Here is a 27,409-nt window from a genome sequence, read left to right as displayed (position 1 = left end):
GATCCTTTAGCAGGATAAGGCACAGGCCAACACAGGCCAGTGGCTGTGCAGGGATTGTCCCAGCCCTCCCCACCCTTTCCCAGGGATGGGCTTTGGCCTCAGTCTTGCCCTTTCTTATCCTCATTAAAGATAGCATGTTTCCATGCAGTGTCACCCAGCCATTGTCAGAGTTCACTGGGAACAAACACCACCCAGCCCTGCTTCCCCGAGAGCAGCTCTGGAAACCACTGGCAGCTTCCTCTGGGAACCCCCGTGAAGTTTATCCCAAGTAAGGCCCAGGATCAAGGCTGAGCACAAATCCCAGCACTCCAAGGAGCTCTCCCCCCCTCAGAGGTCCCACCCTCAGCACAGAGGGCCAGGACAAGTAAAACACAGAAGGGAGGTTTATCTAGATACAGGTACTTTATTTACAAATATTTAGATTAATAGCATTGTTACATCAAATGAGGAGTACAGCAGTCCAAACAGATCCTTTCTGTGACAGAAACAATAAGACCTACTGTAACTTACTCTGGGAGTACAGGTATTGCACCTCAACAAGCTGTAGTCATTACAACACTGACTTCACATCAGCAGCAGGTCGTGGTCCCTGGGCAAACCCTGGTGCAGCCTTGGGTTAAGCAGGATGCAGGAGCTGGAGATCTTGAACATACCCATCTACTGAGGAACAGGAGTTAAAAAAGGACTAACCAGACAAACAAAGGGACAGCACACGAGTTACCCAAATCCTACTGTCTGCACATTCCAGTTTTGGCTTTTATTTAACATTGACTGTACAATACTCTGGTACCACTGGTTACTTACAAGTCTCAACATTGTAGAGTTTTAGTGTCTAGAGTGGGATTTTCAGACTACTTTGTATTTGAAACGCTGCAGTAAGCCTGAAGTGGGACACTGGATTGTGGTTAAGCACTTACCCCCTTCCATTTTTAAACCTTGTGATGATTCCCAAGTGAAGCTGCACAAGGAGCCAAAGTAAAACCCCACATTAGTGCAGCAACACCCCCACAGGCAGGGTCACCACGTGACACCCCCTCCATCACCAGAAGGATGTACTTGAAGGCTTGAAGCAAAACCCTTTAAAAAACCCCTCACACAGCTCTGTTAAAAAATACAAGAGTAGTTAAAAATCCCTAGAGAGCACACGTTGTTCCAACTGTCCAGTTCAGCCTCTGCCCAGTCCCAAAGTTAAAGGTACAAAAGCGGGAGGTGTGCGAGAGCCCGGCCACGGCTGAAGCCCGAGAATGCCAAAGAGAAGCAGGTAGAGCAGTGCTGAGTGCAGAGGGGAGCATTGCACAGTGCAGGATGAGAGCCACACCCCACTAGTGTTAATGTTTGTGTCCCCAGCACCGTGGGGATCCCACGAGTGACACCCAGCAGCTGCAGCCCCAGCTGGGCTGTGCTGCCACGGGGGCACCGAGAGCTCAGACTGTACAAACGGGGGGTTCTTACACACTGCTCTAATGCCAGGCATCATTTTCTTCATTAAAATCATATACACAGGATGTATTTAACTGTTAGCTCAGTTCCTTCAAATTTTATACATATTTACGTTCTGTTAACAAAGGTAAAGGATAAAAGTGGCAAAAAAAATGACGTAAAGCTATTGAGCACAAGAATGAACAGATCGCTTCCCTGCGCCACCCCGACCCCAGCACATCCCACAGGGAATTCTTCCAACAAAAGCACATCATTACAGAGCCCCTCGCTACCATCGGAAGTCATTTCACAGCAAAAACTTATCCTTTACTACTGACAGCTCGAACAGTTAGAGGTGGGGAAGAAAGGCCAAAGAACCATAAAATAAACCATACAAGACAAAGCCCTGCGAAAGTGTAAAATCAGGAGTCCAGCATCAGTGCTCAGTTTAAATTATGTATCGGTGACACTATCACAAGGACAATCAAGGAAAAAAAAACTTCTAGATTTACCATGCAGGAGAGGTTTTATTACTCTACTTGCCTTTGATAACCTGATTACATCTAAAGTTGTTTAGCAGTTTAGTACTGTGTTAAACTTGTCTCAGAGTTTTAATTAAACCCAGTAAGATGTACAGAAGATGGGGAAGCGGTCAAAAGCACCACTCCCTAGAGCCAGAGGTGAGGGGTCAGGAGGAGCCACGGAGGGGTCACTAGCAGCCACAGCCTTCTCTCTGGGGCTGGGGTTCGCTCGTTAGCCGCCCCCCCTGCGGGGCTGACGGTTTGTGCTGTACGCCCGACTCGGCCGCGTTCAGGTCCAGGCTTCCGTCTTGGATGTTCTGGTAGATTTTCTTGGCAGCCTCCAGGAACGCGTCCTCCACGTTCTCTCCACTGCAAGAGAGCAGCAGGAGTTACTGGGGCTGCAGTGCTGCTTCTGGAGGGAGCTGGGCAGGCACTGCCCCGTCCTCTTCAGCCCAACAGCCCCGGGACAGGGCAATTCCCTCTCTGGCCACTACACCCAGATCAGGACCAGCCTTATTCCGGGAATAAGGGATACGTGCCAAAGCACTGAGGAGCAAAAATAAGCCAAGGCATTGAGCCACGTGTACAGGATAGTTCTGACAGAGGCTTAAAGACAAGTGAGCACTATGGATCAAAGCCTCTTTTTGTTACAAAGTTCTGTTCTGACATGTGCCAGTGGGAGCCCCATTTCCTGGTGGCCCTGGAGATCTGTTCCCCAGCGACACAGCCAGCCCCAAGCATGGCATAGCAATTCTTCACTTACTGGAGGTGCTGGTCATTGCCCACAGACCAAACCTGCAGCTCTAAACACCCAGGGGAAAGAACCCTTTACACACTGAACACATTCCACACTCAAATAAGGCCTGAAATCCAAATCAGTTCATTTGAATTCAACCAGTCTTTGCCTGAAATGCAGCCAGAGGCCTCAGTTCCAAGTTACTTTCAAGTCACAGCAAACAGACCAATCTGAACATTACCGCAGCCAAAAGTCACTTACGTTTTTGCACTTGCTTCAAGGAACAATAAACCTGTTCAGAGACAGAGGTTTAACAGTCAGTGCACAACACACCTCAAAGAGCCCAAAGTCAGACACATCACGACCTTCCCATTACATGCAAGACACTATTTTAGTACTAAACAAGCTTTTGTGACTATGGTAAGGCATCAACACAAGCCAATTTCTAGAACTACCCTGTTACCAGACTGCCTGAGGCACAGCAGGAGTTTGTACACACAATTCCATGACTCTGGAAGTGTAAGCTTACAGCTATCAGTGCTGAGGATTCACACTAACATCACTATCTTATAGGAAAGTACCAGCCCAAGAGAAAAAAAACGCACCATTTTCTTCAGCAAATTGTTTGGCTTCTTCATATGTAACATCCCTCTGTGCTTCCAGGTCTGCTTTGTTTCCTATGAGGATTATCACCTGGGTCAGGAGAGAAAAATAAGTTAGACTGGGAAAAAGCTCAGGAGCCTTTTCACTGCCACCTTCATTATTAATGAGACTTTTTAAAAAACCAAAGGGAAATATGCAGAGCAGATTATCTACAGAAGCCATGCTCCTCCAGAACTCTGCCCTAGCATTCCCTACTCTGGGAAAGCAGGAATAACATCTCCAGCTGTCACTTTCCAAAGCTTTAAACTTTCAGAGGAAGGCCTTTTGCTCCAGCTGCAGTAGGGAAATGAATCACTGCACTCTGCAAGTGGGGGCAGGAGCAGTGCAGAAAACACAGGCAGCTCTTGCAGAGACCACTGCAGTGCTTTGGCCTGAGCCTCCCACCACTCACTCAGGGAGAAACAATCTTGCTTTTAAGCTAAATGAAGTCCAACTTACAGTATTTGGATTGGTGAGGTTCCTTGCATCTGTCAGCCAGCTGCTTAAGTGATTATATGTACTTCTTCTGCAAAGAATCAAGAGAGGACACCTTTAGTCTTTTATAAAATATTTAGGTGCCAACAGCACAGTCAGCGTCCAGAAACAGCAACATCCATCATCCCTGTTCTCCCCACCTCAAGACAGACAGAGCAGCAGCAGTGTGGACCCAGACCACAAATTCAAGTCAACTTTAAACCCTTGGAGCAGGTCTTACACTGCCAGTGGAAAGCCAGACCAACTCCCACTGCTAGCACACAGCTCTGCACACGCACAACGCTGGTGCTGTTTTGTACAGAACATATTAAAGCATTTCCTGTCAAATGCTATTCCAGAACACAGTGCAGCAGAGCAGCACTTCAGTAGCAAACTGCAGAAGGTCATGTTTTACTCAAGATTTACACAAACAAAATACACCTACATATGTGGGAAAATACAGAGGGGCCTCAAGGATATCAAGAACAGCCCCAGAGAAAGATGAGAGACGTGTGCAAGCAAAAGCATTTCATGTTGCATCTGATGCATTATTGTTTGAGCAGCACCTTTCGTTGTCAGCCCCTAGAGGAAGGCAGGATGGCTCCTGTGCAGTGCCCAGGGTCAGGCTGAGGCCAGGCTCTCTCCCCACACACCACGGGCAGCTCCGCACGTTCACTGCGGCACAGCCGCGCTCGGGGCTGGGCCCACTGAGGACACCCCTGCCCTGTGAGCAGCTCTGCCACTGCCTCCACAGCAGCAGCATCCACGTGCTAGAGACCAGACTCTAAGGACAAAGCCACTTCTTCAGAACAACTTCAACACAGGCAGTCACAGCCTGAAATGCAAACCCCTCAGGCTCATCAGCAGTGATATTTTCCTAGAAAAGCCGCTCTCATCGTTCCCTGTGTCTCATGTGCAGCTCTTTAAACCCTGGGGTATTTGGGTAAGGTGCATCACACGAGGATGCTGCTCATCCAGACACACACACAGCCTCTGAGCCACGGGACAGAGCAGACAGTGCTCACCAAACTCCCAGAGCTCTGCTGCCCTTACCTGGTGATGTCGTAGACCATGAGAGCTCCTGCTGCTCCTCTGTAGTAGCTTCGTGTGACAGCCCTGAATCTCTCTTGTCCTGCTGTATCCCAAATCTGTAGTTTAATTTTTTGGCCGCTAACTTCAATTATTCTTGTGCCAAATTCAACACCAATTGTGTGGGGACAGTCTGCCATAACTGTCATGAAAAATAAGAGCAAAGATCAGATCTTCCTAGGACGAGGTTTCCTTGCTGCAAAAATATGACTACCACAAGTTTTCAGTTATCTTTACTAGATTTTCAGTCTCTAAAAAAGCATTTTTACAGCTACAGTTTCCAAACTGCATCACTTAACCAGAAATAAAATGCTGTGTTTCCTGAGCTGCTGTTAGTTTTAAGAACAGTTATAAAATTCCTTGCCTTCTCTGCTGCTCTTTGGCCATACATAGCAGTAGGTACCAAGTCAGCTGATTTCCAGTCTATCCTTGCAGAAGGTTAACTATTTTAATGCAGTAGGAAAAGATAATTTTTAGGGAATTACCAAGAAAGATACAGTTAAAAAGTCTGTCACATCTTCAAGAACAGGCTGGTTCAGACAGGGCAATAGCATGACTGTCCAAGAAAATGCCAGTTTCATAAATAGCTACAAGCACACCAAATCAAATCCAAAAAGCATCTTTCTGGTTATGATAAACTCATGTTAATAAGCTCATTTTTGAGGAAGATCAAGAAAATACAGACATGAGGACCTACTCAGACTACCTAGAGTTAGGGGCAGTCTCACAGCAGAGGTGTATGACATGTTAGTTTGGTTGTACTGCTTTGGCTTGGTGTTGACAGAACATTCTCCTCATGGACAATATGACCATGTGCAAAATGGTATTTAAATAACTAGCTGATACTGCATTTTCATTAAAACAACAGTCAGAAATTCCTATTTCTACTGGAAAACAAATATTTTAACTGCAGCTCCTACCCACTTGTTACCACATCTCAAGCAGCACATGGTGATGCCTGTACTGAGAAATACCTCCAGACTTACTCACTGAGTGAGGTAACAGCTGCTGCAAACCCCAATGCAACACACACTAGGAAGACCTGAAGCTAATTCCATACATGAGAAAATATTTCAGCTGAGAGAGACTGCAGCAAGCCCTAAACACCATCACCCAGGGCAGGCCAAGTGCCTTGAAGGGCCACTTAAGGCTGCAAACAAGGACCCAAAGAAAAATTATTCCTTTTTTTTTTTTCCATTTGAACTCCTTAACAGACCTAAAATCTCCAACTGCTTGTGATCAAGCTACACCAATATTGCAAGTTCAGACAAGAAATTTCTCTTTGTTCATATCAAAATCCACAGAAAAGCTATAAAATCAGATCTAGTCTTCCCACTCCTCACAGGTGGGATTGGCTGGAGCAGGTTTTGCCATAACTACATCAATATTTGTTTCTGCATCTGCTGAAGTCAAACCAAAAATGTGACCCAGTACAATCCAAACTCATACAGAGTAAGACACAGCAAACTGAGCTCATGCATGATGGAAACAGGCAGGGAAAAGGGATGAAAATGCCACTTAGAATAAACATTATGAACTGAAATACTCACACTTCTTTTCTGTGAATTGATGAAGCAAACAGGACTTTCCTACACCCATGTCCCCTGTTACAGAGAGAATAGTTAAATCATTGTTGCAACAAGCACATTTTCTTCCTCCCACACAACAAATGCTACAGAGACATTCATTTCTCAGGTCAGATGGGCAGTGTTCTATCCCTGGCTATATCCTTGAATTTATCAACTTTGCCACTAAAGCCTTGGTTACAGGTACAGCTTGCAAGCAAGAGCAGAACACTCAGAAAATAAGTTAATTTGTATTACTAATTTTATAATTGTATTTCACAAGGTTATAAAAAGTACAGCTGAAGAAACTGAAATGTAAAATATACTTGGTGTTTGCTCCTGTCTTACTGTGTAAGAACATCAAAAATACTGACAACCATCCAGAACATCTCAAGAAATTGCTTCACTTCCACTGATCCTCTTGCACAATACCAAGGGTGAGACACAGCAAAATCTTCTAAGAAGCAACTTTTCCAGAGGCTGAGGCTGTCACAGCAGCCTGACTTACAAACCTGCACAATAACACTGCACATCATTTACACCTACACAAGGTCATTAACAATTAAACAATTAACAGCAAGACCAGTTCTTCCAGGACAGCAATAAATGCAATCCCTGACTAAGCAGCCAAGGAAGCTGCAGCTAAAAGCAACATTTAAACACAAAAATACAGCCTGGGAGAGGTTTATGAGCCTATGCAATGGTTTCCAATCAGCACTTGTGCCTTCAACATAAATTCTAAAAGCTTTGATGTTAATGATGCAAAATGCTCCAGTAAATGCTAAAGCTGTAGAGAAGTGTGGTGACCTGTGGGGACTGAGCTGGGACAAGCACATCCTGAAACAGCCACAGGCTGCTCATGTATCCACCCAGCACATACACAGGTGTGAGCCCACTGGTACTTACCAATAATGATGTACTTAAAGATGTAGGAATAGTTGTAAGGTGCAGTTGCCATTGTGGCACTAAAATAAAAAACAGAACACGTCAGAACTGATACTTGTTCCCTCAAGGTGACCCAATTTATCCAGTTTAGTTCATATAAACAAAAAACACCTTCCTCTCTCTCCCAACTACCCTTTCATTCAGTTTAAATTTATGTAGTTCCCCACAGTCACTGAATTATTGGCACAGCCAGCCAGCAAAGTTCCCACATTGTTTGCTCTGAGCCCCTGTCAGTAAGGCCTCCAAGTAGAAACACACTCCAAGATATCACTGATAATCAATTTTATCCAGAAAGACCCAAAGCTGTTGAAAAGCTCAGTCCTTCCTTGCTCTGCACAGTCACTGCCAGACCAGCACTCACCCGCCAAAGAGCTGATGTATGAACTGAAAATAAAATCTGACTCCAGCATAAAATCTGACGAGATTTAACAAAACCAGCAAGTTGGAACTATTACCTCACACTTTTGAGACTTGCAACAGCAACAAAGGAAGCAGTGCAGCTTGCAGCAAACAGCTAAGATTTAAAAGAATGCTGTAGTAGTCTTAACTGGGGTCTGGGGTGCTGCTTGTCCATGTTGGAAAAGCAGTGCAAGCCACAAATCAGATGTTCAGGAAGTTGGTTAACATCTCTGTGGCTTTGTCAGCACAGCAGTGTTACAGCAAGGCTGTTGAGCATTTTCTCTTATTTAAAAGGCAGTCAAAGTACTTCTAACATTCCAGAATTTTCTTAAATGTGGAGGGAATTAGAACTGGCTTCTGCTGTTTAAATCTGCAAGGAGTGAAAGCTGACTTACTACCTAACATGTCAGTTAGCCAGGATTACACATCTGTAGGGGCCAGATGTTGCCAGGTAACATTAAAGATGGGAAATGCCTGCTTTTGTCCCAGGCTTTAAGTTAAACTGGATCCAATGATCAGTTAAGCAAGTGGAAAATTTCTAGCAGGAATTCAGCACTTCCCTTCCTGCTCCTGCAGGGCAGATAGCCAGCCATTACAAACACATGGTACTCCTTACAGGGAACACTGCTGGAGCCTAGAAAGATTTTCATTAGGTCATGTGTCATTCACATGACAAATGAAACCAATACTGGAAAGAAATACAAACAGAGGAAAGCTTACAGGCCTGGGACTTTCTCAAAAGCAAAGTACTGTTCCTTGAACCACAATTAATCCCTCTCAGTGAACTGCAGTCATAAGGAAGGTGAACAAATCTCGTTCCCAGCACAGAGCCAGCAGCCTGCACTTCCCAGCGCTGAGATTGGAGGCAAACACGCTTATCTAGACCTCGGAGGGGAACAACTCCCAGAGCAGTTAAGAAGGGTTTACTGAGTGCCAGGCGCTGCTCTGCACCTCATCTTCCCTCCACGCCCGGCTGGGGAGATGGAAACACTCGCTCCTTCTATCCCAAGCAGCACACAAAGCACCTCTGCTAACTCCTACAGAGATACACACTGTTTTATTAAGACAACTTTATTCCAAGATAGGAAATAAAGTGACAATTTTGGACACTAATTCACCAAGCAAGCCAGCAGATTTATTCCCTTATTTCCTGGAAGATTCCAGAGTTACAGTATCAGCTTCAACACGTGCACGGGTTATTTTCAACAGCAGTAAATAAAGACAAGTCACTGCTCCATATTGAGTTCCAAATGAATGTGTCACTGTGGAAACATCCAGTCCTTCAAGTTTCCTGAACATCTTCACACATTATGTTCTTTTTCTTCCCCAGCTTGTCCCAGCACAGTAAAATGGGCACACAAAACACGTGTTCCTGCAGGACACTTCACCTGCCACCTCCTTTCTGGGCAGAGGGGCACCACGCTCACAGCTCAGCTCCACTGGATGGCACACAGGGCTAAACTGGGGGTCTATCAGGTAACTGGAACTATAAAGAGAAAGCTTGAGAAAACTGATTGATACATGCAAGTACTTCAGAGGAAAGCAGGAGCTGCCCTGTTTTCAACAGAACAACAGCTGGGTGTTACAGCTACAAGATACCAAGAGCACCACTGTGCACCAAAGATCTCCTGTGCATTCTGAGGATTGAAATATCCAGTAACTTCTGCTGTTAAAAACACCAACCAGCACCATGAACTCCAATACAGGGAACCAACCACTTCTGTGGCTATGGAATCTGCAGAAGCCTGCGTGCCCTCTCTTCGTCCCAAGACCAGGAGGCCAAGGAATGCCAACTACTCCCCAACACAGGGAAGTTTTATGTTCCTGAGCACATGACTTTAGGATACCATTGTGTGGTAAACAATGTTGAACTGCTCCGCTGTTCCAGCCAGGAGGGAAATGCATCCTGCTATCCAAGTCTGGAAAGTGAGGAAGACTTTTTTAACAGTATGGACAAACTGGGAACTCGGTGCAGTCTCTGTCACAAACTGAATTTGAAGTGAATCTCAACCAGATCTCCACTGCTGAATATACAGCTCTGTTTATTTGTCAGACTGTTTCTGCCTGTTGAGATATGTCCATTTTCATTATGCCTGCTAAGTAAAAAAGTCTTAACTATGCTATTTCAATACAAAAAAATATTGGTATTACATTTATTCCAAGGGTCACATTACAGAAAAGATTCTGAAATACTCCAAACCATTAGTAAAGGTCAGGAATCTTTTCTAGAGAACAGATAACTCCTTTAAATAAAAAAATCAAATAAAAACCCAAGCAAAACTAAAACAATCAAATAACAAACTTTTAAACACTCAAATTCCAATAAGGATTAGCAGGAATTCAAACTGTACTCAGATCTTGGAATACAAGTGATATTCCACAAGGACTCTGTGCTGAAGGAGAAAAAAAAAATGCAACCAACTAAAAACAAAAACCCTGCTGAGAATTCAGCCTTGGAAAACTGACCACCTCAGCATTTACTGCAGACGAAAGAAGGAAGTCCAGACAAGAACAGGGCACAACAGAGGTCAGTAAATTCTAAACTATCAGCTACATGTCAATGCAAGGGGTTGATGTGTTGATAGCCATTACCCATCTGTAGGAACTTGAGTTCTGCCTCCACCCTCTCTGTTCCAGACACGTGAATCTCAATAATTCCAATATGGGGGATGGGGCTTTCCTCTTGGGAGAGCTGCAGGGCTGAGAAAGTTGCACATAAATATCCACAGCTCAGCCTCAGCCACTGCTGGCATTGTGCACGACATCAAAGTTAATCAGCCATGAGTTTACTATTAACAGAAAGCAGAAGTTTAGTCTGGGAGCTTGGCCTACCTGCCATCCTTCTTCCAGGAAAAGTCTGCCAGCTCAGTTTTGGCTCCCTTCTCCCAGGTAAGGGTGCCCTGGAGCGCAGAGCATTATTGCAGGATGGCCACTGGCCAGAGGATCTCACAAAGCACAGATTTATGCTCATTTCAAAGCCTATACAATTCATTTCTGTATTACCTTAGGACTGGAAATTTTATAGCAGTGTTGCCAAATCCATTTCCCATATATCAACTTCTTCCTTGGAGGCTTTTTTATATATATATGTATAGTTAAAGATCACCTTAATGAGACACCAGTACATCTGCACCTCCTCCTCTAGTAAACAAGCACTACACAGATATTTAGAAATCTCACTGAAGGTGTATTTCAACTATCAGCTACATCTGTACTCCCTGAGATAAGATTGTTCTGGGCACACTGCTGTAACATTCTTTATCACAATAACATAACTGTAAATATCAGATTCACACCAGCCTTTGCAAGACCTGTGCAGCTCCTTCCAGCTCAAGGACACAGTTTTAACTCTTCACTGGATATCATTTGCATTGAGAAATTTAATATCTTTATGTTCAACAAGAAGCAGGTGTGCTGTGAAAGGAGACCAGAACCTGCAGGCAGAGGGTTTATTAGACACTGCTGTGGTTCATACCTGCAGCTGATGGATGCACAGGGATGAGACCTGGGAAAAAACTACCACCTTCAAACTCAACCCTTCCCAGTCATTACTGGTTCCCTGCAGACCACAGCACTCTGCAGCCAGGGAAACACTGGTTAGTTACTCTGCAGTAAAAGGTATTTTGTAGTCCCTCTGGGCAGCCAGGTGTTCTGTGCATCATTCTCCAAGGATGTGCAGCAGGAAAAGCTCTCACAGTTGAAGCTGTAGATTTACTTGGATGTTAATTAACAGACAACATTAAGACTGATAAGGGGGAGGAGCTGGAGAGAGATAGAATTGTTTCATTTCATAATTGCACTTTTCCCCTTATAAGGACTTTTGTCAAGCACACAGAACAATGTGGTTCAACTGGTACCTTACTTCAGCAGACTACTAGAGGCAGTGTGTGAGTGCTTCAATTATGGTCACCTGTAAGATCACAGCACACTGAAGGTAAAAACAGCTCTGTTATCAATTCATTCACCCAAGCACTGAATTCCCATAGGTGTCATGTCCACAGCAAGCTATGAGGTCTGCTACAATTAAATTCCACTGTGGTTCTCTGGCTTTCACACACCAAGGACATTCAGGTCTTCCTAAACCACATCAACATCTCGGCCCTCTTTAAGATGATGCTCTGCAGACACCCTGCTCTGCTTATTTATTCATTTTTGCAGGCTTGGCTTTACAAAGCCCTGCTGAGCCTGATCCCTGAGGAGTCTCAGAGCCTGCTGCAGCCTTCACACCTGTCTGACAACATCACTTGTTGCTGGCCAGTTCCTTACTCATCCCTCAGCTCTTCCAGAGTCATCCTGCCCGGCTTCCCCCACTTGGATTTCACCAAAGCATCCAATCAGCACAAGACAGGAAATTTGGCTGAGCTGATCACTGATCACCCAGCAGCCTCTGTGAGCTGCTGTCCAGGATCACTTTGCATTTCCTCGCTGTTCCCACCTCGTTACTCTTTCCCTGACAGCACACGAGGCCTTGCAGGCTCTGGGGCTTAGACTGCAGCCCTGCAGAGCCCTTTCCAGGCTGTTCCTGAAGAAATGCACTGGATATATTCCCTAATTATGTATAACACCTTAACCCAGCTGAGGCCTAGGGGGTTTTTCTAAAGGCTTCACAGGCCTTCATTTCTCCTTCCTCCAGGAGAACTTAGTTTTTCTTCTTAAATCAAACCTATGTATCACACTGCCTTCACTTTCTGACTCTCCTCACGCTCTCCAGTCACACCCACGTTGTCCTGGTTATCCTTCTACTGGTTTCACATCCTGCTTCATTAACTTACTCCAATTTGCTTCCTGAACTTCCTGCATTTATATGTGCACACCTCAATTCTCCCTGACCACACCCCAGCAGCAGAGCTGAACTAATCACTGCCTACCTGTCCTCACCAGCTCGAGCACCTTCTGCCATGTCCCTCCTCTCAGCCATCCTTTATCCACCTCTATTTCCTCACTTACCCTACTCTCCTCTTCCTACAGAGCACTCCAACCTGTAGCACTTGTCTGCTCATAGTTTGGGATAGTACACACAAAAAAAAAAAAAAGAAAAAAAAAAAGTTTTCTGTCATTCAGAACACTCTGGAGTCATCACCTTGGAAAACAAAAGTTACAGACACTTTAGGTAAATATTAACTAAGATCTACCTCCTGTTTCAGGAAGATACAACAAAATGAGAACTAATCTTAAGCAGGTTTCATTAGATGCCCAGGAGTGAGCAGGTAATTTTAAACTGTTATTTACATTTTACATCCCAGTACCTCCAGTAGAACAGGTTTGTTTCCAAACTGCTGTCCTTCATAAGAACTCCATTTTTTTTTTTTTTTTGGTTCTTCATGAAATGAGAAAGGAAAAGAGGAACTTCTTCCTTCCACTCAGATTTATGACATTTTCAATTCCCTACAGGAAGCTAGCAAATTCCTTTCTAAACCATATTAAATTGTGACATTTAGTAATTAAATTCCCCAAGGAATATTTTCATATTTTCTTCCCATTCCCGAGTAATGCCCAAGCACAAGGGCCCCTCAGTCCAATCCAAACCATGACAGGAATCAATCCCAGCTAATACATTCCTATTCCACAGGATAACATCTGGCTCCTGTAAAAGATGTGGTGGTTTGGGGTTTGATGTGGTTTAGGATACAGCCAACCTGGGTGAATCCTGTTCACTAAGGGGCTCTGTTACCTCTGAAAAACATCCCAACATAGATCTACCCTTCTTCAAAGCAAAAGCCACACCGAGTAACCTCCAGAGCCACCTCCAGAGCCACTCCAGCACAGACACCCACCTTTGCCTGGCTTTAGTGCAAGGATAATCGAGCACAACTCCAATTCAAGACAGAGCTACCAGCAGATGTTGTAGATACTTAGCGTGCTGCAAACTGGCAATAAACAATTAAGAGAAAGAAAGGAATTCCACTCTGTTTAGCGTAAATAAGCTTCGACAGAAAAAATCAGTACAGAATACTTTCGCTGCTTTCTTAAATAGGAAGTGGCTTTTCCCTCAACCCTCAAAGCCATTTTTTGTCAAAGTTCATGACGGCACAGGTCAATGTAACAATTAAAAGTATAGATAACGCTGCACATCGGCCACATATACGGTACAATATACACATACACACCCTACGTGCAACTGCAGCAGCTCGTAAGGGGGAGATATAGAAACACATATATAAAAATATCGCCTGTGGCCGGGTGTTTGCTGGTGGCGTTGCCGACTGTGCAGTGCAGAGGAGCAGTGGGGGGCGGCGGTGACACAGAGCGAAGCGGCCTAGTCCTGCCCGCAGCCTCACCCCGCTCGGCCCGGCCGCCCCTTCCCCTCCCCGCCGGTCCCGGGGCCCGCCCGGAGCGCCCTCGGGGCCGCACGGCGCCCTGCGGGCCCGCCGAGCCGCGGCTCGGGGCGGCACCGGGCCGGAGCTCCGCTGACCGGGACCCGCCCGCTCCGCCCGGCCCGGCGGAGCCCCGGCGCGGCGCCTGGCGCTGCAGGCCAAGCGAACGCGCGTGCCGGCCCCCCGTACCTGTGCCCGGGGCTCAGGGAGCTGTGCAGCGCGGCTGTGCGGGCGGTGCCCGGTGCCCCGCGGGCTCTGTGGCTCGGCTCGGTCCGGGCTCGCTCCGCTGCCTCAGACGCGGCTCCGCTGCGCCCCCATCACCCCCGCAGCCAAGATGGCGGCGCCCCTCGCACGGGGTTTCCCCTCCCACTCTCGACGGGCGCCGGGGCCGCACAAAGAGTGGGCGCGAGGGCGCCGCGGCGCAGCCAATCACGGCGGCCGCTGCCAGGCCGGGTCCCGCCCACCCCGCCGGCGCGAGGGGCGGGGCCGAGCGGGGCAGGGCGGGGCGGGAGCGCGCGCGCGGCGGGGCGGGGCCGGGGCGGGGCCGCGCGCGGGGCAGCGCGGGAGCGCGCGCGCCCTCAGGCGGAGGAGCGGCGCCTCAGGGCGGAGCGCGGCCTCCGGCATCCCCGAAAATCCCGGATTTCCGCGCTTTTCCCTGGAAAAGTGGCTGTGACCCGGCCGGAAGCACCAGCTCGCCAGGAAATGGCGCGAACAGGAGCAGCCCGGCACGGTGCAGGTCGGGGCTGTAGCGCAGTGTCCAGCACCTCTGAGGGGCTCCAGAGCCTCCCAGCAGTTTCCAGTAACATCATCCGGTGCTTTGCCGTGTCCTGTGAAATGCTCTAAGTTGTTCATTTGGGCTTTGATTATTTTAAATCAATTATCAATGTTTAAATTTTAAACACTTGTGGCATGCGATATTAAAAACCTAAAACCATAACATGCTGCCCAAATATCACAGCTCACGGGATTCAAAAAATAAATTGGTGGTTCAGGAAATGTAAAATTGTATCAATAAATTTCCCCAATAAAGATTTTATTTCAGTCCCACACATTATGAAAAGCATCAGATTCTGTTGCATGTCAGTGTCCAAGGTTCAAATTGCAGCTTCCCCACTGCCGTAACATTTCTGTGGAAATATTTTTCCAGAACAGGCATTTTCCATCCCATTACTGTGGCATTGCTAATTCCATTTCTTTAGTGCAGCAACACCCAGGGAATCCTCTGCTTTCCATGAATCAGCCACCCCCTAATTATTGCTCAAACTCTATCAGGAAGAAACTGCGTGGTAGATAACACTCCCTGTTATCTGGGCAGAAACCTCACAGAGTGAAAAACCCTGATGAAAAACAATTGAATTTTTTCCCTCTTTATCTACATAGTAAATAAGTAAATCTCTGAGTGATAAAAAGCAAAGATTCAACAGAATCTTTTTTTTTTTTTCAACAGAAAAATAGAAAATCTGCTGGCAATGTAGTACAGATGTAGGACTCCTGTCAGTTATTGTCAGAGTTCAAACTTCAAAACAGGTAACACCGTGCAACAGAATCCTTTTCAAGTTTTGCAAGACCTTATATGGAGTGACTTTTACTAGAAAAATAGGTCAAAACAAGGCAGTGAGAATGATTTCCACGAGAGGGAGTCTTTAAACGGAAAATGACCTGACTGTGGTGACACACTTGCAGTCTGGTTTACTGACTTGAAAAAATACACTTCCCTGGGACTGCCCCAAATATTATTCTATTAACACAGACATTGTAATGAGAGGTTTTAAAATCCAGAATTGTTCAAATATCACACACAAAAATACACTGAGGATTTTTCTGTCTGTGGTCCAGTGATGGTAAGAGTCAGGCAGGGTGAGCTTCTCTGTTTTTCCGAGGTGGAATTTGTGCCAGGTTACCCATGGAAAGGGCAATGGGTGCACAGCCTGCCAAGGGTGGGAGTGGCTGATTGGAGCTGCAGCTTCATTTCCAGTGGAAATTCCAAGCAGTCCTTTCCCCCAGGCAGGCACAGGCTCCTCGGGCTCCCCGTGAGGTTTTCCCCACTGCACATCTCCAGTCACACTGCCAGGGTGGCACTTCCCCCTCCACTGCCCATGGAGACATCCCCAGGATTACTCAACAGCTCTGGAAATCACTTTAATCTGAAGTCTGGCTTGTGAGGAATTTGAATTGTGAACAGTCACGAGAAGCAGTTTCGGGATAGAATTACTTTTGTTTCTTACCTGCAACAAAATTAAAAGCCATTACCTAAATGTAAGTTTCAGCTTTTAAACTGAAATTCCCAAATATATTTTATGTAAAACTGCCTTCCTTTCTGAGAGGATGTAAAAGGCAATACAGATTTGCTTCAAAACTCCTGGTTTTGAATTGTTTTATATGCTCTGTTCAAATATTGCTATGAAGTTTAAAGTTCACAAAAGCTGTGAGCGAGAAGGATCAAGTAACAGCATCTGCATTTCTTTGATTCTTTATTCTTGTGAGCACTTGAAAGCCTGCAGCAGTTTTTCAACAACAGTTATTGAGAAAAGGCTGACTTCAGCCCATTCATTGTGAACATCTGGACAGAACCTAACGACAGTAATTAAAACCCACTAAATTGGTAACAACACCAAATTGCCAGGGATGGAATCCTCCTCTATCGTCCCACCCTTCCCTGTGGATTTCTGCTGGGTTAGTCCACTCTTGAAAAGCCTTTTCCACGTGTCTCTTTCTGAGGTCTCTGTCAAGAGAGAAAGGTTTCCAAATCTTCTGGTCACATGAGCCTTGCTCTTGGGTTTATTTCTGTACCACAAACCCCAGGAAAAGTAAAGACTACGAGTTAATGCAGTTGATAGAAGGCTTGAGGATTTTCTTCTTTGCAAATAAATTACACAGAGTGATTTATAGTATCTGCTTCCTTCTGTAGAATTCATCCTTGTAAGAAAATAAATTTAAATATGATTAAATTACGCATCAGCATTCATGTAGAGCATAGGATTGAATGGAATTTTTTATCTTTAACACTCTGTTTTCCCTGAGAACAGCAGTAAGGTGGCCAGACTATCAGAATTTAAACTGCCAGGCCACAAAGAGTCAGTCAAAGGTAGCTAAAGTCAGGCTTGCCTGTCTGTCTTCTTCTCCTGAACCCCAACTTCATCTTCTGGTTTTGCTCAAGTTTCTCTAGACAGAGACAGAAGAGAGGAACATGGGATTTTTCAGGAACTAGTTTGAAATCCACTTCTGTGGGAGTTGATCACGTAACACTGGGTTGGTCACAGATGACTAACTGGTCTTTACTTGTATTTTATTTTTTGAGTTGCCCAGTTCTCCTTTCATCTCTTACCATTTCAGTTTTGTGGTGTCTGTAGAAATGTTCCTGTGGTCAAGTTTTCTTTTTAGTTCCTTCTTTATCTTTTTAGTTCCTTCATCTCATGTAAAACAGGCAGCCCAAGCCCATTGGCACTTGTACAGTCTCAAAGCTTCAAATCAAACTGATTAATGATAGAAGAACCTTTGGGCCAATGGTAATTCTGGTGTCAGCAGATGCAGCTCAGCTGGATTCTCTCTGTTATTTTGTGGGGATGGCACCATGGAATGGAAGTGTATCCCTTTACACAGGAATTTCAACATTAATATTGAGGAATACTCTAAATGCATGTAGCAGTGAGCCCACTTGATGGGGTGAGTGCTCACCATGACTCCTTCTATCCTGACTAAATATAAATCTGAGTTTTACTGAGTTTATTTGACTTATTTTGGAGATCACCTTTCAACTCTGATGCCTTGAGCATAATCCTCAAGCATTCATACTTCGATGTGTCCTCAGTAAGCAGCTTGTATTTTAGCACAAAACCAAATTGTAGCAACAGAAATGCCTGCAAAATACCAGCATCTGCTTTTCAAAGACATGTAAGGGCTGTGGTTTCCTGGCTGACATGAAAACATGCCCAGAGCCCAGATCCTGACGGTGGTGAAAGACTTTGTGAGTCAATCATCTTGCACAAGGCAAGATTTGATCCACACAGAGCTGCTTCTGGGCAGAAAGCAACCTCTGGAGCTGAAAACAGCAACCTGCAGGGGTTTGTGCCCCACTTCAGGCTGTTTCCTTGCTGAAGGACTTTGCAGTGCACAGCACAAAGCTCCCTAAAAACCTTTCCACCCTTCTCATCAATCTCAGCGGTTTCTGAGGCTCCTGACATCAAGAGACTCTCTTGGTTCTGCTCTGAACCTGTGTGGTTCCACATCTCACTCTCTGCACTGAGAGGTTGCTTCTTGAAAAGGAACTCCCTCACATGGTTCAGATTGCCAAAGTCACTTTTCTGCCCTCAACAGCACAACTGTAGCTGAATAGCAGAAATGGGGACCTAAAATTTCCATGGAAACATTACAATTTAACAGTACTTAAAGTAATGGAACACAGTGTTTTTAAAAGGCCAAGTCATTTTACATTAATCATATTTGATGGACAGGTGAAGAATTTTTGGTTTAGCTGTATAATGATGTTACAAATGCATGATAGGATATGAACATGATGCAGAACATCGATGAGTTATGGAAAACAGAATCTGTGTGATTGTGCAGTGTCAGTGTCTCTGTAAAGGATGTTCCAGATTTAATGAAAGCTTTGCTCCTGCCCTGGTTATGCAGAGTTCTCCCAGACTTCAGAATCCAAATGGCAGATGGTTTTTAGCCTACCTAAAATATTCTGCTTAATAATGTTCTCATACACAAAAGCATAACAAAAAACTTCTTCAGTTACAGCCATGACAGAGGAGAAGTACCCACCACTGGCTTTATCAATAACCATATCATTGTTCCACACAATTCCAGCAGCAAGTGGAGGCATTGTTGGTGGCATAGAAAATGTTTTTGTGAGAACCCATTGCAGGGTGGCACTGTCTCGGTACAGTGCTCCTCTCAGGAACACAAGACAGTTCTCTGATTACATGATGGAGAGAGCAGAAGAAAAACAGCAGCTGTCTGTGGCATGCCTGTCTTAGATTTACCACAACTCACTGGGAGTGTCGAGGAAAAACTCTATGAAAAACATAAGAAGTTAGAAATTCCTCTTGTTTGTGAGTGCCCTTGGAGATGTGTGACTCGCTGTCATGGTGTTATTACACACGATGTTTCACTGAAAATGCTTCCTGGTAAATTGCTCTTAAGGATCATGTTCCTTTCTCAAACTCCAAACACAACAACCACGGGAGGGATGAGTGTGCTCTGTGTGATATTCCCAAGCACATGAGCCACAAGGTCCATGTCTTTATGTGTGTGTGCTTAACAATATTCAAGTAATTTATTGTTACACCAAACTTCTTAGGAGCTTAAATGGGTTATCCAACCAACAATTATAACTTGTTACCGTGTCATCCCAATTTGTTCCCCAGATCTGTACTCACACAGTGCCCAGAGGCGCTCACTGTTGCAAGGAGGATGTTCTGAGGTTGTAGCTGTACATCAAAACTGGGCTTTGGGTCCTCAGAGCTGTGTGTGCACTTATCTGTGCATCCACAGGCAATGGCCTGGAGCGCTGGCTCAGGGACAGGGTGACTATAAATAGGTGGCAGGAAGGAAGAGGTCACTGCAGTGCTGCTCCCTCTCTGGGGATCAGGGTGTGCACGGACACTGACAGCTCCCATGGGATGGGTTATGGGGACATCCCTCAGTGAATCCTGCAGTGATGTTTGATTAGTGACAGCCATCCATAGGAGACTGTACCACAGTCTGACTGTACGTGTGCTGTGCTGTGGGCACACCAATGAAAATTACAGAAACAAGCAATGAAAGTCATGTAACAAGACATTAAAACATCATCTGGAATTGAAGATGTGGCAGCCGAAGGGCAGGACAGGCCTGGCCGTGCAGGGACAGGCGGGTGGCCGAGGGCCCGGGCTGGTCCTGCCGCCACAGCGGTACCAGCCCGGTGTCTGGTGCCCCACGGGTACCTCTCACCGCTGCGGGTTCCTGTGCCAGCCCAACAGTGCCCAGTGCTCGCTGGAGCCGTGCCGGGCTCCCGGGGCCCGGGTCCCGCAGCCGCGCCCAGGGGGGCGGGCGGTGGAGGCGGAGGAGCCGCGGGTCCCGCCCCTGGGGCTGCCCGGCCCTGCCCGGCCCTGCCCGGCTCTGCCCTGCCCTGCTCTGCCCTCCCCGGCTCTGCCCTGCCCTGCCCGGCCCCGCCCGGCCCCGCCGCTGCCTCTGCCAGCGACTGCCAGCACCAGGTAGGGCCGGGAGCGGCTGCGGGGCTTTCCCCGGCTCCTCTCGGCACGGCCGGCCGGAGGGAACGGGGACTCGGAGGGACGGAGGGAGGGTCCTGTCCCGGGTCCTGTCCCGGGTCCCGGATCCTGTCCCGGGTCCTGTCCCGGATCCTGTCCCGGGTCCCGGATCCTGTCCCGGGTCCTGTCCCGGGTCCTGTCCCGGGTCCTGTCCCGGATCCTGTCCCGGGTCCTATCCCGGGTCCTGTCCCGGGTCCTGTCCCGGGTCCCGGATCCTGTCCCGGGTCCTGTCCCGGGTCCTGTCCCGGGTCCTGTCCCGGATCCTGTCCCGGGTCCTATCCCGGGTCCTGTCCTGGATCCTGTCCCGGGTCCTGTCCCGGATCCTGTCCCGGGTTCTGTCCCGGGTCCTGTCCCGGGTCCTGTCCCGGGTTCTGTCCCGGGTCCTGTCCCGGATCCTGTCCCGGGTTCTGTCCCGGGTTCTGTCCCGGGGCGTTTCCTGCAGCATCCCCGAGGCTCTGCCAGGCTGTGCCGGGCTCCGCGGTGTCGCTGCCGCTCCCGTCCCGCCGGAGCCCCCGCAAGCCCGGTGCGAGTGGTGATGGGAACAGTGGGGGCTTGTTTGTTTTGTTCTTTGCCTGGGGGAAGAATGTTTGAACGCTCTGTTTGAATAGAAATTCAAAAAATGTAGACACTGAAAACATATTTAAAATGTTTCCTAGGAAGAGTGTTTAAAAAAAAAAGTTATGGGGATGACTTGTTTCAAGGAGGCCTCATTAGTAAGTAGATCCCTCTTGGAATAAAACTGCTTTGAATGTTATTTGCTCTTGGATGTAAAAAATCCGACTTTGCTAACAAGGATGATACTAGCATTGTTTCCCCTTAAGTCTCTTATTTTTCTTACTGATCATTACAATTTCCATTTTCCACTACCAGCTCTGCATGATGCAAGTTTATCAGCAAAAAAAATAAAAAATTCCTTTTTTTCTTTTGTGGGAGTAGAGCATGGCTCAGCTCAGAGTGTCCTGCTCTGGAGTCAGAGGGGGTGGGGGTTCCTTAAATGCCTCTCCTCCTTTGGGTTTCTCAAACTGTTTTACAGAGTACCTTATAACATCCGTCTGGAAAAATGAAGCGAAACCTGAGTACTGAGGAACGGGTTTCTCACAGGCTATTGCAACTGGTTTCTCTTGGCCAGGAGACAGATTATTCCATAGTTTCTACCAGGGAGAGGTGGGAGATGGATGCTTAGCCTGTGCAGGAGCAGAGAGAAGCAGAAGTCAGCCCCGTTTTACATCTGCTCCGGGGGATGGGTGCTGCTGGCATCGCCCCCTCCCTGCCCTGGGCTTGCTGAGGTTTCAGGCTCTGCTTGAGCTGTGTCCATCTGCAGAGTGGATAATGGGAGCTGCTCCGTGCTCAGGGTGTCAGTGCTCATCTGTGCCATCACCAGCCTCGCTGCAGTGCTGGGAAACCCAGCTCCATGGATTTCACTGGAATTCAGTGTGAACACAGGCTGGGAATTTTAGTTACACCTCGTTAGTCACATGGGCGGATGGTGAGCGTCTGAAATGTTGCATGTTTAAAGGGAGGGAGAGATTTTCCAGTGGTTGTTCGAGAGTTTAGCTGAGTTTCAGTGAGAGCTGAGTACCTGCAGTGTCCCCGGAGGAATGACTCCGGCTCTTGGCAGAGTGGAGGCTTTCTCTGGCCGCATGAAATTCCAGTGCCATGGGGAAAACAGTGGGGAAATTGAACCAGCCATCAATCTTTGGCTGCTTCTGAACGTCAAAAGGGTGACAAAGCAGAAATGCTACTGCTGCTGCTAGTTTAACTTGGATTTTACAGGCACAAATCCAACACGTTGTGAATTTGTTCCTTTCATCACCAGAGCAGGGATGGGAGCACTCTGCAGTCCAGGTTCATGGCTCTGATAATGTTACCAGGGGGGATCGCTGCCAGCTCTGGCTAAAAGCTGCCTGATGTGTTCCAGTGCTGGTTTTGATATGATTTATAGAATTTGGGGAGTGCTGCAGCCACGTCCAGTGTTGGTGGTGTGGGCAGCAGAGCCCCTGAGCTGCTGTGCCAGGGAAGGGCTCGGGACCTTCCTGTGGGACAAGGAGCAGCAGCTTCAGCTGCTGACCCACACTGAGCCAGTGCTTCCCCCATCCCATATTCAGATAAAATAACTTTGTGTTGTAGCTTGGGTGTTTTACAGAATTCTGGTGGGAACCAAACCGTTTTTAAAATAGCCCTGTTTATTTAGTGCTCAGGATTTATATCTGCTTTCAGCTCACTTACAAATACAAACTTCCCATTTTAATCCAGTCCCAGACATTAGTGTTGCTGTTAGTGGCATGCATGGGAAAGAGGATTTTGCACAGAAATGTGCAGCTTCACAAAACAACTATTTCCCTGTTTTGCTTCAGAACCTGGAGACCTAAAGAAGTTTTTTTTTTTGCTCTTTAAGCTGAGGTGATCAGGTGTTGCAGCTCGGTTGTAGTAAAGCAGAACATGGTTAAACACAAAGTAGCTTGGGTACAATAACTCCTGTCTAGAGAGAAGCAGCTGCTCTTGTTTTCTGTTCCCTTCCACAGCACTCGGGAATTATCATGTGAATAATCAAGTTCTGAGTGTGTCTCTGCCTCTGCTTGATTATTATCAAATGTTTTTCCTGAACAGGCAGAAGATTCTGATATGGAAAATTTTGTCTGTAACAAGCTGTGTATTATTTCTGTTGTTAGTGATTGTCTGGTTCTCTGGACCAGGTATTTGATATCCCTTCTAGTAATTTTAGCTGAAAAGAAAATTGTATACATCGTTCACTTCTAAACTCTTTTGGATCTTTTTAAACTCAAGACTCAGAGATTGTCTTATGCAGTGGCTTTCAGAGGCATTTTCAGAATGCATTTTTGCATTGGGAAGAAAACCTCAAGTTATCTTTTTTTGTGAAGCTGTTGTGCAGCTCTTTGTGTGCCTCTTCTTGTGTCACTTCGTTTGTTCTGCTTCTCACAGCATTAGTTCAAGTGTGTGTCTTTTCAGTCTCTTAATCATTAATTAATCACTTCAGACACTAAGAAGCCTAAGGGAATCAGAAAGAAATGCCCCGGATGATTAATTCTTTTCCCATAAAAGCACTAAACTCGCTGGAGCTCTCAGCTCTGAGCCGTGCTGGAGCCATTTCTCCTGTGTCAGACAGCAGCTCCCTAGGTGGGGATAGTGCACAGAGATTGAGTTGAAATCCGGGAGTTTGGGAAGTGTTTTACTGCAGGAGGCTCCAGAGAGCAGTGGGAGAAGGGAATGCGGGCGGGGACAGCCCCGGGGCACAGCAGAGCTGGCTCACAGCAGATGTTTGCACTGAGATGAGAATGGAAAAGCGCTCAGACACTTTCCCTCGGGTCCGTCCTTGTGGCTTTAGACACGGGACGTGTCTCGATCAGGGATTTCTGACTTGAAGGTTAATTCGGCTATTTCAGCGAGGAGCAGGAAGGTAAATGAGCCGGTGCTGGGAGTGTCTGAGCACCGTGTGTGCACCGGGCCTGCATTTCAGAGATTTTGTCTCTGCCTCATCTCTGCTGCCCAGCAAGTCCCAGGCGCTGGCAGATTTTCAATATTTACACTGTGTCCTACACCCGATAGCGAGTTGTACCAATGGGCAGAGCAGATTCATCAGCTCTTATCAGCTGTCAGGAGCTGCTGGGTGCTGTGTTTGCTCTGCAGCCGGGTGTTCCCAGCCTCGGCATCCTCAGGATGGCAGCAGGGAAATGATGGGAACTTCCCTGTGTCTGCCAGGGTGTGCACCCTGCCCATCCAGGGGTGTTCCAGGGTGCTGGAGCTGCCTCTTAATGGCACTGATCAATCCCATCAGAGATGAAATCGGGTCAGATAATATCCATGAAATGTCAGCCCGATACTTCACACCTGCTCGGGGAAGGAAAGTGTGGTCAGAGGAGTCAGGAAAGGCATAGCAGCCTGTCCCAGCAGGACATCCAGCTATTTATCTCTGATTATCCACTAATGATGCATTTGCAAGGTTAAATACAGCTCTGACATGAGTGGGGTTAAACAGCTCGGGGGTGCTTTGCAGTGCTGGGATGTCTGGAAATGCCAGCTTGGAATGGCCCTGCTGGATCTGGATCCCTCAGGGAGCCTGCTGGTGCCGCTGGCATGGGAGGCTTTATTTGGTTTATATTCTGCATCTCACACTGCCCTCTGGAGAACGAGCTCTACTTTACTTCGTGCAGTTTCCCCAGCTTTGGGACTTGGTGAGCAGCTGCGTTCTCAAGCAGGATATTCCAGCTTGTCAGGTTTTTGTGATGAAAATTTGGGATGTGATGGTGTCTGGATGGAAGGGTAAGATGCTATGGACTCTGAAGATTTATCTGTTTTTTCCTTTTGTCTGTTTTAAAGTGTTCTTTTCTGACTATAGACTGTGGTTTTGGTCTTTGCTTTTCTCTTTTTTTGTTCTTCATTCACCTCCCACTGAGAACCTGGAGAGCTGGAACCGATCTCAGCTGAGAGTGGGAGAAACAACAGTTTGTATTAGGGCAGTCAGGCAGTGGGACACTGTCCAAACCCAAAGTTTAGAAATATGTTCTTTACTTAGTGTTTCCACATGCAGTAAAAGCACAGCTACAATTCAAAACAGCATCTTTAACCCTGGAGGAAATGAATCATCCCAGGATCTCTCAGGATGGACGGAGGCTGCTGCAGTGAGCGCTGACACCGTGAGGATTTTCCCTTCTTTTGGGCTGTCTGCTCTGACAATCCTTGTGGTTCCTCCTCAGCAAGGCCTGAATCCTGCGTGAAATGGAATAAAATGAACCCCCCTCCTGTTAATCACATAGCTCTGAGGAAGAAGGGATGATTTTGGTGTGTTTCCAGCATTTCTGGATGCTCCTGGACTGGGGATGCTCCTGCTGCCAGGGCTGGGTCTGGAGCTGGGAACACCCTGAGTGAGAGCTCTGAATCTTCAGCCACAGCCATTAAACCCCCTGACCACCCTGCCTGTGTCAGGAGAGCTGGGAACAAATGGAGAGGGGAACTCTGATAATTCCCTTTCCACAGTGATTTATTTGGAAGCTGGTGTTTGTGAAGGAAAAAGGGGAGTCTCGTGTGTCCCTGAGGAGGAATGTGCTGGAGATGTGTGTGGACACTTGTGTGTGCTGGGGCAGGACTGGAGGAAGCTTTCCCAGGTCTGTGACTGTTCCCTGCCAGGAGGTGACAGGAACCTGGAACCCTCAGCCTCGTGATCTGCTCCTTGTCTGATCTAGAAGCACCTTTATTTCTAATGTGTATTAAGTAAGCTAATTTTTGTTAATCCTGAGTTCCTTCATGTCCTGTGGAGGTTTTTGATGTGGAAAGTTGAATTCTGTGTGGACCTGATGTGGACAGCAGGAGCTGATGGACTCTCACTGGCCCAGACCTGCTGTGGCATCAGCAAAATTTATTTATGTGCTTTTTACTCACTTATACTCAACCCTGACATCTGCCTGTACCTCTCCTGCCCTTGTCCCACGTGTAACAATGACTCCTAAATCCTTTGGGTACAAGGCCACCCTCCGTGCTTCCCTTTTGGACTTGTTTTAGGCCATCTCTCTTGATTTCCAGCCTTGCTCTGGCAATAATGTGTGGCTCTGTTCTCTTTGGGTTATGGATCACAGACTGAACGACTTCTGTGCTGCAGAGGAATGTATCAGCTTGTTCTCTGGGGAAGAAGGGTTTGCATAAAGTTGCAGATAATTTCTCCTGGACAAGCAGGACCTGGAGGCTGGAGGAAGAACATCTGTGTCATTTCCCTGCAGCTGACCACAGGCATGTCCTCACTGCCTCCCTCAATGTGTTCTGGCTGTCACCAGCAGCTCTCTCTCTGGGACATCATTTGGGGAGGTAGTCATATTTTAATGTGCTGGTTTATGTCTTATGTGTTACATAAGCACTCCTTAAATATTTTTTTTTTCAGCACTGAACAATGATTTGTGTTGGAGTATAATTCAGGATTTATTTTTGCTCCCCAGTGAAAGAAAGTGGTCGATGGTTTCCACTGATCCAGCCTTCCCCGTGCTGTGTTTAAGTGCATGATTCAGCTCTCACTTATGCTCAAGGCAGGGCTCTGAACCAGCTGATTGTATCAGCAGATTTCCCTGGGTGTGTTTCAGATGGCAGACCTCTCTAATCTCCAAAGCTTTCTCCTGTGGAAGTAATATTCTCCCCAATTTACATCACTGCAACTGAGAGGAAACTCAGGTTTTTGTGTTGAAGTTTTCTGCCTGGGGAGAATGGGCTGGCAGCTCTGTGTTTACTAAATGGGCTGCATTCAAAAGGTACAGAGCCCAGAATAGAGCTGATGTGACTCATAGTGCAGGCAAACAGCTGGAAAAAATAAACAATACTCAAATCTTCTGGGCCTTCTAACTTGCTCAAGTGGTTTAGTAGGAATCTTAACAAATGCAGAAAATCTACTTGCCAGTTGCACAGCTAATGCTGGACTTGGTGTCCTGGACTCTTGATCTGAGTTAGGCAACTCAGTTTGAATTTCTTTGGATTTGTGGCTTTTCTATTAAGATGTAGCTGCAGGGAATGCCATTAACTGCTGCTCCTCATAAAGGGAGCTGAAATAAGTTTATGGAGTCACCATGGCTGGGAAGGGGGAGGCTCTCTCATGCCAGTTCTTTCTTATCCCAAATAACCTTTCTTTACTGGCTTCTTCAAGGGATGGAAGAAAAGGGGTTGGGTTTAATTTTGTGTATATATGAATTTAGGGCTGTCTGGAGACTGAAAACTGAGCTAATCCCCCACTTTAGATATTTTTCAATGCCTGTCCCCTTGGTAACAAAGCTGAAGTTCTGCCAGGGTTATTTTCAATGGTTTGCTGAAGAATTATTGATATTCTATACTGCTTTGGCAGGGAAGCTGAAGGAATAAACAAATATTTCGATTTTCAGGGTGTGCTGTCATCACTGTGGATCCTGTGCTGAGCTTTCTTCGTGTTCAGCAACACCAAGTGCTGAGTTTTGGATTGTCAGAATTCAATTGATCCTGTGCTGCTCACTTTCACAAGCTTTGTAAATTCATCAGAGTTTTTACGGGGAAGCAACAGATCAGAGAATAAAGAAATGGCTGTGTG

The 27,409-nt window shown here is 46.7% G+C and overlaps 1 protein-coding gene and 1 long non-coding RNA gene across 2 annotated transcripts; one reads left to right on the top strand and one right to left on the bottom strand.

The window, feature by feature from the left end:
- Positions 1 to 381: 381 nt before the first annotated feature.
- Positions 382 to 14,479, bottom strand: RAB14 (RAB14, member RAS oncogene family). The gene is made up of 8 exons (XM_058853987.1): positions 14,294 to 14,479; positions 7,353 to 7,411; positions 6,432 to 6,485; positions 4,846 to 5,023; positions 3,778 to 3,844; positions 3,282 to 3,369; positions 2,938 to 2,968; positions 382 to 2,309 (listed from the first exon to the last, which is right to left on the bottom strand). The coding sequence occupies exons 2-8, from the start codon at positions 7,402 to 7,404 to the stop codon at positions 2,132 to 2,134; spliced, it is 648 nt and encodes a 215-aa protein (XP_058709970.1). The 5' UTR covers positions 7,405 to 7,411; positions 14,294 to 14,479; the 3' UTR covers positions 382 to 2,131.
- A 215-nt stretch (positions 14,480 to 14,694) lies between these two features.
- Positions 14,695 to 16,329, top strand: LOC131586775 (uncharacterized). Its single transcript, XR_009279228.1, has 3 exons — positions 14,695 to 14,840; positions 15,552 to 15,631; positions 16,109 to 16,329. It is a non-coding gene; the product is annotated as an uncharacterized LOC131586775 (long non-coding RNA).
- The last annotated feature ends 11,080 nt before the right edge of the window (positions 16,330 to 27,409 follow it).

Source organism: Poecile atricapillus, chromosome 20 (assembly GCF_030490865.1).
Source record: "Poecile atricapillus isolate bPoeAtr1 chromosome 20, bPoeAtr1.hap1, whole genome shotgun sequence".
NCBI lineage: Eukaryota > Metazoa > Chordata > Aves > Passeriformes > Paridae > Poecile > Poecile atricapillus.
Note: the sequence above shows the minus strand (reverse complement) of the source record. Positions and strands in the feature narration are given on the sequence as shown.

Bases quoted from the DNA above. Each gene is read 5' to 3' on its own strand.
- RAB14 (XM_058853987.1), bottom strand. From the start codon at position 7,404: ATGGCAACTGCACCTTACAACTATTCCTACATCTTTAAGTACATCATT. The intron at 5,024-6,431 runs GTGAGTATTTCA...TTTTCATGACAG, and splicing joins TCAATTCACAGAAAAGAAGT to TTATGGCAGACTGTCCCCAC. The intron at 3,370-3,777 runs GTAAGTTGGACT...CTCCTGACCCAG, and splicing joins ACCTCACCAATCCAAATACT to GTGATAATCCTCATAGGAAA.